This window comes from Lygodium microphyllum, chromosome 19, assembly GCF_053477565.2.
Source record: "Lygodium microphyllum isolate KBCC chromosome 19, Lygodium_microphyllum_v1.1.10, whole genome shotgun sequence".
NCBI lineage: Eukaryota > Viridiplantae > Streptophyta > Polypodiopsida > Schizaeales > Lygodiaceae > Lygodium > Lygodium microphyllum.
In genome coordinates, this window is record NC_141153.1 from 128059993 (window position 1) to 128075453 (window position 15461).

The 15461-nt window shown below is 39.6% G+C and overlaps 1 protein-coding gene across 2 annotated transcripts in view; it reads right to left on the reverse strand.

The window, feature by feature from the left end:
* Positions 1 to 5608: 5608 nt before the first annotated feature.
* The window catches only part of LOC148020366 (uncharacterized), an 84465-nt gene continuing 74612 nt past the window's right edge, over positions 5609 to 15461 (reverse strand). For both annotated transcript variants that reach the window (XM_087700671.1, XM_087700670.1), the window contains 2 exons: positions 6442 to 6641; positions 5609 to 6283 (listed from right to left, as the gene is read on the reverse strand). In XM_087700671.1, coding sequence (XP_087556797.1) covers positions 5983 to 6283; positions 6442 to 6641 — 501 coding nt within the window. In that variant the 3' untranslated portion in view covers positions 5609 to 5982. The remainder of the gene's footprint in view (positions 6284 to 6441; positions 6642 to 15461) is intronic.

Here is a 15461-nt window from a genome sequence, read left to right on the forward strand (position 1 = left end):
ATGCCCTAAAGTGTCCTGTAAAGTCCCTGTTTTACCCTGTTTTGCTCCTAAAGGTACTTGAGCCTTTGGAAACTCTTGAATCTTCAATTCTCCACTCCATGTATCTGTGTGAGGGATAAAACGGCAGGACAAACTCCCTTCACGTGCTCTAAATCACCAAGAGGTGGGCAAAGTTCCCCTCGGGTTGGTTGGTTGCACCCCTTCGGGATCTTCGATAGTGAGGGAGGGTCACCTCTCTTTTGTCCCACTATCTCCCCCGGAATCCACCTTTTTCCTCGGTGGGTACATCAACATGGCAATGGCATTCTATTCTAATCAACCTGCATGAAATGCATTTTTGAAATATTCATTCAACCCCTTTCATGAGATGCAATTTGGATGAAATATTGAAAAATTGGCTAGAAATAGGGTCTTACCAATGCAATTCAGTGACTCACTAATTGCTAATACTTACCATTTTACAATATTTTAGCTTGGGCAAAAGAATTTCAACCAAACAAGTCAAGGTTATGCATCAAACTTGGTAAATGATATCTATAATGAGATATGATTGAATCAATGTTGAAATTCAACAAAATGGGCTGAGATTAATAGGAATGATACTAATCTCTGATTTATTGATCAATTCAGAGAATTAATTGAACAATAATCTCTCATTAACAAGTGGAAAGAGCATTAGCAAGTGGATTATTGAGAGATTTCAGATATTAAGAAAGAGAAATACCTTGATTACGCTTGTATTGAATGGATGTCAACTCCAATCCCATTAATGAAAGAATTCTCTAACCAAGACAATATATTGCTTTCCAACTGCAATGTCAAGTACCCATGTAACATTTGCTTCAAGAAACATGTGCATTACTGATCCAATTCATCTGAGTCATAGACTAAGTCAATATATCATATTTTCATGATCTCTAATCATATATGATTCCCATAACCTCCACCTACTTCGATGACAAGTTCCACACAAGATTCTTGCCAATCTAACATGAGATGTAATGGATAGGAATTGAAAAGCTTTACATGAAGTGTGTTGCTGAAAAGGGTGAATAATATGAAAGAGGAATGGGATAGGGCAATACTCATAGCAGTAACTCACTGCTCATTACAATTCCAAGGTTAGGCAAGTGAGAATAAAGCATTACAATGAATTTAGGTGATTAGAGCTGAGAGGTAATACTCAATTGAAGCAAGGGAAGCTTTAGATATTAAAGATAGGCTTCAAGATCAGTGAATTAGAATTGAAACACACTCTTCCTCCTCCATTTCATCATGATAGTAATGGTTCAACAAAAGGTAATCAATAGGAGACCAAAAATGATCAAGAAGTACCTTGAATGGTTGATGAAGTGGAGAAGAGCATTGGTGGATGCTTTGGATGCTTCAAACCTTTCACATAGACTTGTGGAAGGTGTCTTCAGCTTGCAAACGTCCAAAAATCTCCAAAATCTATAGAAGAATCCAATAATTACTCTTCTTCAAATGGCAATGGCTACCCCTTCCATAATACCTTCAAGAATCCACATTATTCTTCCAATGTGATGAAGATTCCATGCAATGTTGGTTCTATCCTTTGTGTAAAGGCTTCAGGGAGTGATAATGATCAAAAGCCCCATGATCTTGATAAGAAATTTGCCAAAATTTTCTTGTTGTTCATAACAGTCCCTGTTAGGTTTTGTTGGAGATAGAAGAAGGCTCCATCCATGAAATTTCTTAAAGAAGATGAAGTTAGAGTTTTATGATCTAACTTTGTGGCCTCCAATGGTTGCCTAAGAGCTCAATAAGCCCTTCAAATCCCTATTATACTTTAGTATGTACTGCAGGTGCAAATCGCGGCAACTCAGACTAAAGTCCTACGTGATCAAATGGTGGCATATGAGCCATAAGAGTACTCTTTAGAAAGCTTGGAGCATGAAGACTTAAGTTCTCAAGTCCATTTAGGCAGTAGAACTCATGGGAGAGAGAGAGGATGGAGGTTTTGGCTATCAAGGTTGAAAAAAACTTGAAACTGAAGAGAGAAAGACTGTGTCTGAAAAGCAAAACCCTTTCCTCTCAAAAGTAACCCCCACTAAACTCAACCTCAACCCAAGTTACCAACATTGTGTCCGTCTCTCTTCATTTTTGGACCAAATTTGAACCATGACCTGCTAAAATTGACTGGAGCCCGCCATTGCTCACTGGATAGTGCCAAGATCCATAATCTTTAACACAATTTGAAGTAGTCACAATAGATCTAACCATAGTTTTCCCTATGCTAGTTACCCCAGCTAACTAGGCACAGACAAACATTGTTCTAAATCCAAACCAAACATATTGTAACCAAGTTTTTTATGACTGTGACCTCCCCAACAAGATCTAAATCATGAAAATGATGTTGCACAAGGATCAAAGACTCAAGCTCTAATACCACTTGTCAAGAAGTGGACTAGAGAGAGAGAATGAGAGAGAAGACTGCAGAAGAGAGAAGTGAACGCAAAAGAGAGAGAAATAGAGTGACGAGAAAGAGAGACTAAAATAGGAGAGAAAGAGAGGAAAGAGAAAAAAGCCATTCAAGCTGTGAACAAGGAGAGGAGAAAGACAGTAATTGTATTAATGTGTCAAAAGATAGGAAAAATTACATGTCCTCCTTTCATACCAATGTCAATGTAACATGGCATATCATCAATATTATTCACACACTAAATCCTTATTCTTCCCAGCTTCTTACATATGAGCTATGCATTTAGAAATATTAGATACATGTATAAGAAATGGATAATGCAAACACGTGGAATTAGTTGGTGTTGCTTTTCTTGAATAGTATTTTTTAAGTGTATATAGATGAAAAGAAGATATGCATTATGATAGAAAATCTTTGCATGTATTAGCAATATGATTGTGGATAGGAAATTGAATTCACAACATCTAAATGCATATATAAGTATTGCTTTAAGAGAATAATCAATTATATGAGTGGTAGAGCCTTGCAAATAAACAATGTAATATACATAAGGGGAATTAATATGTACCTACATAATATCAATAATAAGTCATACTTAAAAGTAAAACAATATGTTTGGTTGTATAATAGTCACAAAAGGATATTTAGCACTTGCAAGAAATCATTAGAGAGACAAGGGCTTAGATAAATTGGACATTCATGCATAGATCCAAATAATAATATTATAAGCATAAATTCTATATGAAAAGTCAAGGAAAACAAATAATTGCTTGTGTTTTCTTCATAAAAGTATTGATGACAATTTGTACAATAAAGGTACTAGAGAAATGATTACTTTCATGAGAACTAAAAATGTATACTCCTCTTTCAAGTCAAACATGAATGCAATTAATGAATGCATATGAAAATACGTGCATGTAGAGAAGAGGGAAAATACCATACCCATGAAACCTCTTGTGCTCAAGTGATACATGCACAAGAAAAGGAACACACATGTACATGGATAGCCAAATCTAGTTTATCTAAAGGATCATCTAACTTACAAGAAGAAATGAGATAGGGACTAATGGTGACCTAACAATCCCAAGTGAAATCCATCAAAATCTCTCCATCCTTGAGATGTCCACACACTTATTTCCTTTGTTACAATACTTTCTTTGCTCTTTGCAATATATATTAAACTAAATGTTATTCATTCTAGAGCTTTCAACTCCTATAGAACTTTCATAAGTCTACATTCCATAAAAACTAGCCATTACATTCTCCAAGACTTCTAGCTATACCATGAGAATTAGTGACTTTTGCACAACTCTTCAACATCTTCATCCACCCATTGTCATAATCAAATTATATTACTTATCATTTTTATATCATAACCAACTCCATACTCTAATATAAATGATGAATCCAAAGTATTATCTAACACCATCGATGCATTAAAACCAAAGGCAAGCAACACATAATTTACAAGGCTTATGATATGCATAAAAACTAACCAGCATCCAACATATCCTAACTACAACTACATGTGTAGTTAACATGTACATTATAGCCTTAAGGCTCCTAAGAATAACACTATTATATACATATTCGTCCTTCTTGTTTTTGTTTTTTGAGCCGTGTGCCTAATCAGACTCAAAGGTGGAACCCTGCGCCACTAGCTTATGATTTCACTACTTCCTTCAAGACCAAGATCCTTGGAAGACTCCTCCCAAGGGGTGGAGCGTGGATAGGCACCTAGCACCCCCGTTCAAAGGTCCAAGTAGTGCTACACTCTCACCAGCTAAAACCGTCAATCTCGACGGGTTTTCTTTTAGGGATGCCATATCCCAAGGTTAGGCGTCGGCTCAAAGGTGATGTCTTGTCGCACTCAAGCAAACACTGCCTCCCGATAGCATTCACTTGCTTGAGCAAGGCGATGCCATCATTGGTATGAGTACGAGCTTACTCACAAGTTCGCAAAGGGAGAATATTCGTCATTTCTTATGCATCAAGGTTTTTAACTTGCAAGCAACATATGGTTCTTGTTTCTTATTACCTTGGCATGAAGTGAAGCTTGTCCACCTCCATGTTGAGAACTAGGGCACATGAGCTGTCTTCTTTTTAATTGTGCTAGAGTTTGCTACTTGTTTTTAAATTATGAGTAAACTAGTAGCAAGCTATAATATTCCTAAGAAAAAGTGGTAATATTGCACAACCTTAGAAAGTATCTCAATATGCTTCACTTTAGGTGTGGCAATAGATATTGATACTATAGTTTCTCATTCTTCGAAGCAAAGTCTTACTAAATCTTAATGTGATTTTTTCAAACACACCATAGAGTGTTGAGAGATCATGAGATGAATAATCACCCACTCTCAAGTAAAAACATATACGAGTTAAGAAGCCCAATGGTGCCTACAAGGCTAGATCTCAAACATGCTCCCAATCGTTGTGTAAACCAACACCAACAATTGATCTTATAATCTTACAAGTTTTTGCAACCTAAATCTTTGGCAGTATTTTAAAACAAGATCTTTGCAAGCAACAAGTGGTAGCTTTACAAACATAGCAGGCCAACTATGTGTTAGTTAAAGAAATAATAGTTTTCCCAACTTCTTTCTAGAAATAATGAAATTTTTTAGATGGTTAGCATGGTAGAAATTTATGAAAGCTTGCAAGAAAATCAAGAGACCTTGTACATGGTTTAAATAGTCTGAAACAAATGACATCAATGCTGATCATACTGGCCTTAGCCAAAGTCACACCCTCCTTCAAAACTAGTTGACCATCCTAGAAGCGTCCACCTTCATCCTCAATCACCAACGTAATAGCACCTCACTTTCGTGAATTGCTAGCACCATATTATCCAAACAGACAAACATGAAGGATGTTCCTTACCAGCATCTCCAATATAATGCATGTGCTACTATTTGCACCATAGTTCCAACTAAAGCATCTAGAAGGCCAATTACGATGACAAGGTTGAACAAGCAGCCACAATTTGTAAAGACAGATATACCTTTTGTGCAACACAAGCTTCTTGGGTTCAGACCTAGTGCTTTGTATGAAGACATTCGTCAGTCCATTCCCAAATAATGAACAGCTTATAAAGTATTATGGTGCTTTATGTTCTAAGCCGAGCTCAAGTTCTTTCACACTTTTTCCTGTCCTAATAATTTTATGCTCCAGTAAGCTGCATGTAAACTGCCAGAATTTCCTAGTGCTTAGTAAATTTACTGGTCAAATAGCTATGCCCTTGAGTTCACAATAGAAACATAAGGACTGTAAAAAGCTACTTGTCAGGAGCTTGTTAATAACCCATCCTTCTACCTCCTACATTTGAGAGATACCGTTACTGAGTCAGCTGAATTGGTGGTAGCTAGTAACTATGAACACCTCAAATTTAGTCCTGATTATTATGAAAGGACTTTGTGCATCATGAAAAGAGATGCAAATTCTTTGAAACTTCAAAATGATTTCAAAGATGCTTAAAGAGGATATGGGCTCATCCAGAATTCTGAAAATCATCATAACAGCATGAAAAGAGGCAAGAGAAATTAAGACTCGGGGCAAACCCTGACAGGAGGAATGTATAGAATCTCTTCTTTAAGGTCAACACCAAATTTAAGCTTCACTTCCTCTTTGACAAGAGAGATCAAGTTGGTGATATCTGAGGATTGGGAGGTTCCTGTATTAACCAGGAAATTAGCATGCAGCTCTGATACCTTCGCTCCCCCGATCATGGTCCCTTTTAACCCTGCCTGATCAATTAAAAATGCTGCAGATGGCACATCTCCTCCAGGATTTTTAAAAACACAACCTGCTGTTCTCTCGCTGACAGGTTGTGTCCTTTTCCTCCTGCAACGTCAAAACATTACTGCATAGCAGTGATCTTGGTGTAAACTGAAAACAACTCTCCCTGTACTTTCTTAGTATGGCATTACTGAAGTGAGAATACAGGCAGACAAATGTGATATTAGAAGACTGCAGATGGCTAATAAAGAGCAAATCAGTACCTGTCCAAGTAATCTTTTTGTCGCTCTTTGCAAACTGATGATGGTCTTAACTCAAATGTGGCCGCTGCAATTGCTGCATGTGGTTGAGCTGCCTGGAATGGCGAAGTCCGGTAACTGAATGAAAGCTGATCCCGTGAAAACAAATATTTACTTCCACCTGTGCTGACTATCTCCACCGTCTTTAACGAGCCTGCAGTTTCCTAAACCAAAGAGCAATGAACTTCTAAAGTACAGCTTATGATAGGGGGATTATCATTTTATAGCTCCTGAACTTTTGAAGTACAGTTCTGAATTGCTGAAAAGTGGCATGGTTAAAAAGATAGTCTCAAATCATATATTGGGCCCCTTGAAACTCCCTTGAAACTCCCTCACTTTTAGGGGACATATTAGTACATTAGAAACACATATAAAAGTGTATGTTCCATTACACTAGGAAAACACTTTGATTTTAAAATTAAAGTCCTCTTAAACTAGAATACATTGCTTGTTTCAGCCTGAGACATTTCAGTGCTAGGCACGTCCCTACAGAAACACCAAGTGACATCACTAAATTTTCATGTATTTTCAGACATTCCCTTTTTTTTTTCTGCGAGGTGTTCAGGCCGGAGGTGAAACATTTTAGTCATAAACATGTTTTGCATTTTACCAGGCTGTGGGCACGCTTCATGGTTGACATGATTCTTGTGCATGTTATGGACCTCTATGATCTACCATAGAGACAGTTCCTGGACAAAATCTTGGGGGTAAACTGGCATGCTAATGTAAAAATCTTAGACTGGTGTGTTAAGCTTGATAGGACATGTGACATGGTATGTTCATGTGGTCTTACATGAAGGGTCCTCAAGGGCATGGTTATGCTCCAATGGAGAAACCCGCTTGTCACAACAACTATCCATTGAGCTTGTGTAGCTACAAGTTGTGCACTGACGGCTATTCTGACTACTACCACTTACAAAGGGATTGTGACATTAGAGAACTTCACTTAGATTGACAAGGCACGTCAAGTCTTGTAACACTAATATATCCATAGCACATCCTTGCCATTCCCGTTTCTCAACTCACTTGTGCTTTGAGAGATGTTGGAAGTCATTTCACTAAGTCACAACCACCCAAAGCTAATATATGGCTGGCTTCTTTATTGTTTATTTGACTTTCGCCCAATGTATTTTTGATAGGTTCTCCAGTTTTATATGAATCTCCTCCATCAAAGTACACATGGGCAATGATTTGCCAAGTTGCCCTTTCCTAAATCTTTGGACCCCTCAAAGTTCACAAAAAAGTGAGTTCTCCTCTAGTGGATTATTCTTGGAGAATATCGAAGGTCATTATCCTTTTCTAGTTTACCTTTCTTTGAGATTTATATAACCCCGCCCCCCCAATTAGTAGTCTAGTCAGCTCATGTACGAGTCTAGCTCATGTTTGATATTTCGAGGCATTTTAGGCATTTTATTATGGTCATTATGATGTGTATTTGGGCATTTATTGCTGGCCGACCTGCTACCATTTATGGCATATTTTGATCCTCCATATTCAGGCTCCTCCTCAGTCACACATCATCACCTACAAGTTCTGTGGAGAGAGGGAGCCGGTGCCATTTCTTGCGAGCCAATGACTCACTGTTGTACGAAACATTCTCATGTTCGGTATGTGGATTCAACTTCCCGAGCATTCCATATATGTTTGGGAGCCGGTGCCATTGCTTGCGACCCAATGACTCACTATTGTACGCAACATTCTCATGTTCAGTATGTGGATTCAATTTCCCGAGCATTCCATATACCAAACATTCTCATGTTTGGTATATGGATTCAATTTCCCGAGCATTCTTCTAAATTCGCTTATTTGCAGTGTTCTTCTATGTGTGCTCTTTCACTCTATTTCTGTATTGTGTTCAGCAGTCTATTTCAGCATTCTTTCATGCTTACATATACTTCTGACATGGTATCAGATTTCAAGATCTCCGTTTTGCATGTTGATTTCTGCTGATAACAAATCTGTGAATTCCATCCATTGATCAGGTGACTCTCTACTACTGCTGGGCAACCCATTTCTGGGCTTATCTTGTGGGGACTATGCTCTACAAGCTCCCTCCGGGGTTTGATGGAGTGGCCAATGCTTTGAGGGCTTAGATGTCATCAACACTTGTCATTTTTCTACAAATCTCCTCAATGTTGCTTGAGCATGAGACGTCTTTGTGTTGACAAGAGAGGCTTCCCTCATCGACTCGTGGGTCCAGTGAGGCCTTTACAGCTTCAGATAGGGGTGCAAGGAAGAGGGGTCAAAGGCCTAATGTTATCATTGTAGTAAGAAGGGACATTTACACAAGGATTGCAGAGAGTTAGTGGCTTGGAGGAAGAAGGAGAAGAAAAAGAAGCAAGATCGGGACACTCCTCTCTTGAGTCATCTTCTTCCTTAAACTTTAACTCAGATCCTTCGACCAAGGCCAAGGCACGGATAGGGACATCTTTTGTTGATCGCAAGAAGTGCTTGGCTGCCCCTTCCTCTATTGCTTTCTAGTAGAGGTGATGCGGTCATCCCTAACAACTCTCTGGTGCCAAAGGGAGTGTGAGAAGATGATGAGATGGGGTAAGTGAGCCTCATCTATACAAGTATACATGTGCACAAGTTCCAAAGAGGGACTTCCCTAACATATTGATCGAATTGGCAGGTTCAAATCTTGGACTAGGCTGACATCCAAATTCGTGATGAGCTATTACTTGACAAAGAGCAGGATAGGCTCCTAGTCTGAGCTCACATGAGAGGATACTTTGGCAGTCTTGGCCAAAGGCGGAGAATCCATGGTCATGTATGTTCAAAGACATTTTTGACAAGATGGTCTTGTATGCTACTGCGAGACATTGTTGACAAACACAGAGATCTATTATGGCTCTTTTCTATTTTTCAAGTTCCAATGCGATCAACATCGGCATCATGTCCTCTCCGAGGCACCTTGGTGATGCCTTGATCACCCACAGCTTGGATCTCCATGGTCCTATTCTAGTGGTTCTGTATTGTATGGACTATTATAAATTATTATTATCATATCATTGTATTGTATCAAATCACCCATGATCTGAGATAGGGTGTTAGCAGTCTGGTCAACTCATGTGTGAGTCTAACTCATGCCTCATTTTGATAGCTGCATGTACCAACAATGTTACTTATACAGTCAAAGGCATTGGAAAAATCCTTATCAATGCAATGAATGGGGATGTTGTCACCTTAAAGGATGTTTTGTTTGTATCTACCATATTCAAAATAACTTGTTATTTGTGTCAATCATTGCTACTAGTGGCTTGAAGTTCGCTTCATTCGGCCACAATGTGTGGTAAAGGACACACATGATGATGATATGATTGCCATCACTGGTACTTTATACCGTGGCTTGTACAAACTTAATAGTTATGACAGGCAACCTCATTCAGAAGCTATGGTTTGTTGAGCTCTTCATTACCCACTGATTAGCTCTTTAAAACACTCCCAAATTAAAAAATTACCAAAAGTTTCATTAAATGGAAAGTGGTTCTAGAGAGTTTCTGTGTCCCAGATGCAAAACCTTAATTTGGGAGGATACTTCCACATTTATAAATAGACAAGCTGCCCACTATTCAACCCCATCCTTGTCTTGCAGGTTTCAACTATTATCCCTCTTCCACTAGCTGTCTAGCTCCCAATAACCGCTGCCACGTGGTCTAGAGCTATCGTCCAATCTCCCATTGTTGTCAGTGATCAGCTTCCATCATCTATATCAAGTTGTTTTTGCATTTTCAGCACTTTTCTTCATCACTCTCTACTCCAACTAGTGGTTGCTGCACTCAGGATACATCTTCAGTGGGATATACATCGACACCCCCCTCAATCCACTCCCATGAGAGCCATCAGCTATTGGACAACTTTGCCCTTGAGCATTCCGTACATTCTCTCATTCATTTACAATATTCACTCATTCACTTCACAACTCTCTTTCTCCTCTATTTGTGTTTGTGTTTTTGGATTTTGCACTTTGCGTTTTGCGCTTGAGTTTTGCACGTCACTGTCTGAGTCTTTGTGTTTCGCTTATGATCGCTACTTTTTGTGTTTCCTCCATACAAACCCTAGCATATCTTCACATGGTATCAAAGCTGGTGCTCTTGTAAAGAGTATCCTGCAGATATTATGGAGACTTGGTTTTGTGTAAGGTACACGAACGACATGTAACTAATTCATAATGTCACAAACACCTTCTCAGGATCCCACAATGTCTTATCGAGCTTCTCCGTCATTGGAAACTATCACAAAGACGTGAAATTTTATTGTTTTGCTTAGATTTGATTAAAAGTTTTAAAAGTGTGCTAATGTGACTTGCACATCTGAGCTACAAATTAATTATTTCACAGTGTGGGACCCAAGACCTCAACATATTAGTTCATGCCAAAGACAAAAGTTATAAGTTATTCTTGATAGGTACTAGGTGGTACTCAATGTCAGATTTGAGCTTAGATCAATTTATTGGCCACTAATATCAGTGGTGACATTAGAGACTAGGCATAACTAATTAATAAATGCCATTCTAGGGATCAATAACTGCTTGTAACTCAAGGATACTTTAAACATAAAACAACCTAGTCAATTTAATTATTTGCTAGTGAAATTACTTTTTTGAGCACTAGACTAATCATTAAATTAATGTTCAGAATATTAAATAAGCTAGATAATGTCAGAATTAATATTTTAAAAATTAATTTAATAAGCTAGATAATGCTGAAAAATGGGATTAGAAGGATACTGCTTGGCAAAACTTGCCCGTGCAATTGGAAAAAACGTTTTTTAGGACTAATGGAAGTCTATTTCAACCATTTTGAGAGAAAAGGAGGTAGTTAGAGAGCAAGAATATGCTACTAATGTGATTTGTAACCGCCCAAGGACCATTCCTATCACAAGTGACAACATTTTGGAGCCCGCCAAGAGCAAGTCCTTACAGTACAAGTGACAACAAATAAGAGGGGGCAGTAGTCTTTTTGGTGGTTCTAAGCTGTAGGTAATAGCTTCCATGCCTCTTTCAGTAAGGAAACAATAGTTTATTAACATTTCTCACAATGAAAATCTGAAATTTCTCTCTCTACAGCATTCTCTCTCATTTCCCAACCATCTCTCAAGTTATCTCAACAGAATCCAAACATTTGAGTCATCAAACGTGAAGATATTGAAAATCCTCTCCTATAAACTCTAATTTACAACAAAATTTAGGGTTTGATAGCCACCTTGAGATATGTGCTTAAAATTAAGAAATTCTAGGGAGATTCAAGAGGCCAGCCAATATCAAATTTGGGGCTGAATCTATCTTTTAAGGAGCAAGGTAAAGATCAATCCCCAAGCAAACCAAGATGCAAATTGGTTTGAAAACTTACTAGTCAGTTTGATAGCAAGAGGTGCACTTGGATTAGTGGAGGAGATCAAAGAATCTCAATTGTACTCCATCCACTTGCAATAAAAGTTAAGCAAATACCACAAGGGACGCCAATTTTGGAGCCAACAAGCTGTCCATTGTCCAAGATTTAAGTGGTAACCTTTGTATTTTCAATTTATGTGAATTTTATGCTTACTGTAATTAGTGTCAAATTAGCTTATTTACCACTCTATTCGAGGAGGAAGGCTAGTTTCATGGTTCCATTGCCAAGATACCAGTGAATCCCTTGATTTGATGGGCTTGAGGCACCTGATTGCAAGTCAAAGCTTTGTGCTAGTGCTGATCTTTGTGCTTAATTGAGCCATTACAGCAACATGTCTTCATACAATGAGATGGAATCAAGCAATGATGATGCCTCTCAATATGGACATTCACATGGGAAAGAAGAAAATGCAATACCTAATCTTTGACAAGGTTCTCATGGACAGCAAGCTGAAAATGTTGTTGCGCAAGATACAAGGCCTTCAAGGCATAATGAGGTCGATTGTTGCAAGAGAGTGCTATGGAGTGCAAGACCATAGCAGCCAGAAATGTCAAAAACGTTTAGAAATGAAACGTTAGAAACATGTTTCGTAAGTTTCTTTCAAAAGGGGGTAAAATAAGAAACGCGGGTTTTTTTATATAGGGATTCTTAATAGTTTTGACTAGGGAAAGAGGTCCTAAACCCCTATGGAACTCTTTCTTAAACAAAGAATGGCTAATTGAGCTTGAGTGATAATAGAGTCAATTGAGAATAATACATTATACGTTACATATCCATGATCCATTATTGACTTGTCACTTATGTCAAAGTTAGTCTTTGGACAAGCTATACTATGGTTTATAACTCAAACATTATGATTCATACATATCATCATAGAGACAGGGAATGCCCGTTCCCGCACATAGGAACGGATTAACGCGTTCCAGGAGGTACGAGCCCAGGAAACGCTGGCGAAACGTTCCCTCCCGTTCCCTGTTCCCCGTTCCTTGGCCATTCCCTATTTGGAACGGCCATTCCAACAACAAAATTTTTAAATTTAAAAAAAACGAGTCACCCGCTACTCCCGCGCCTACTCCCGTCCACCTGTCGCCCGGCTATGTTGCGACTCACCTGCTTCTCCCACCTGTCGCCCACCTGTTTCTCCTGCTTGTCGCCCGCCTACTCCCACATCTCCTCGATTATTACCTGCTGCTCTACTTGTCACCCGCTGCTCCTGCTTCACTCACCTGCTCCGCCTGACACACCTACCTCGCCTGGGCCGTGCCTACTTCCGCCCGCCTATCTCTCCCACCTGCCTCTCCCGTCTCTCCCACCTACCTCTCCCGCCTACCTCACGTGCGGCCCACCTCTCTTGCTCGCTTGGCCTGATTCCCACCCGCGATTAGGTGAGGTCCGAGGAATCTTGATTCTCGACGCTCGTGTTGAAATTTTGGCTGAAATTTCTGCAATTTCATTGAACTTTCAACTTTGGTTGAAATTTCTGCAATTTCATTGAACTTTGACACATGGATGTTGAAATGTTGGCTGCAAATTTCTGTAATTTCATTGAAGTTTATTGATTATTTGTCACTTCTATATAGATGGCAGCATTGACATCTATGGGATCTTCATCATCCTCAGCGAGTACTTCGTCAACAACTGGACGAAGTCGAAGTACTACTTGGTCATGGTGGGATGAGGTAGATGCAAGGGTGCCATTGAGAGGTGGAGGGACTCACCTTGGAAATGCAAACTTTGCTCTTATGCTCACACTAGTGGGGGTGATAAAGTGAGGGCCCATCTTCTACATGAGGAGGGGAAAGAGGTGCGTTTTTGCACCAATGTATCAATTGAGAAAAGGCAGGAGTTACTTAACCGCATAGCCACTTCTATGGGGAATTCACATGCCAGGAGGACGCCAAATATAGCAGTGGATCCAACAACATGGACTCCAAGGCCAGCAGGGTATGGTGCTTCATGCAGAAGACCACCAAGATTAGTGGCTACGCAGCCTTCTCGTGGGCCATCAATGGCAACAGGTCGTGGTGTTAAACAGAGTTCATTGCATACTTCATGGGAACCAAAGAAAAAAGAGGAAACAGATGCAGTAGTGGCACGCTTTTTTTACTATGACCATATTGCATTCAAATCAACAAGGTTACCTTATTTTTTAAATATAGTGACAAAGATTGCAGAGTATGGACCCACATATAAGCCCCCTTCATCAAAAAATATCAAGACTACATTGCTTGAGAAGGAGAAAGCAACCATAGAGATTGCAACAGCAAATATTCGCAATCAATGGGCAAGAAATGGAGTGACATTGATAGCAGATGGATGGAGTGATACACGCCATAGATCCATACATGGTATTGTCGCATATTCTCGTGAGGATGTATACTTCATTGGTAGTCATGATGCTTCAGAGACTGAAAAGAGTCTAGATGTATTGGCATCCGGGTGGTGTGAGGCAGTGCAGGCTATTGGTGTGAGATGGAAGGATCGAGGTGCAGCTAAGAGTGCACTAGACAGTGTGAGAGTGAGAGAGACAGAGTGAAGTACGACACCCAATCCAATTGACTGAAAGAGTGTAACTAGAAAGTACAAAGTACAACCCTTAAACCTTAGGGTTGTAGGGGGTGTTCACACCCGACACACACTAAGTGCCCATAAGTGTGTAACATAAGCACATAAGCACATACGACAATAAGACTATAAGTATGGGGGAAAAAACCTCTCCTATCGAGAGTAAAAAGTGCCCCAGTATCCTACTAATCACCGACACTCCCATATGAGCGTAGGCGTAAGTGAGGCGTGAGTCAAATACCCAACAAACCTCCCTAGAGTGAAGAGTGATCAAGAGTACAATGATCATCCGCCACCAAAGGATATCAAATTTAAAGCATCGCGAAATGCTTTAAATTTGTCACGAGTAAGAGCTTTGGTAAAGATGTATGCCACATTACTGGTGGTAGGACAATAGACAAGGCTGATATCACCTGCATGTAGCCTCTCTCTGATAAAGTGATAATGAATCTCAATGTGTTTCATGCGGGCATGAAACACTGGGTTCCGTGCCACTGCAATGGCACTCTAACTGTCAGTGAACAAAGGAGTAGGCTCCGTAACAGATACATCCAGATCAGCTAGCAAGCGTCTAAGCCATACACATTCAACTGTGGTAGTGAAAGCTGCCTTGTATTCAGCTTCACATGACGATGTGGCAACAGTGGATTGTTTCTTGCTAAGCCAAGAAATGCAAGAAGAGCCAAGAAAGAAACAATTGCCACTAGTGGAGTGACGTGTATCATAATCACCAGCCTAATCAGAATCACTGTAAGCATGTAACTGCAGTGGTCCCCCCTTGGCATAAAGCAACCCAAGAGATCAAGTACCTTGCAAGTAACGAAAAACACACTTGACAGCTTGCCAATGTGACATACGTGGCTGATGCATATACCTGCTCAAAGCTGAAACTGCAAACTGTATGTCCGGCCTAGTGTTGCATAGGTAGATAAGGCATCCAACTACACGAGCATATGTATGTATATCAAACAAATCACTGTCATCATGTAATGACAGTTTTAGTCCACGTTCCATGGGGGTACAAAC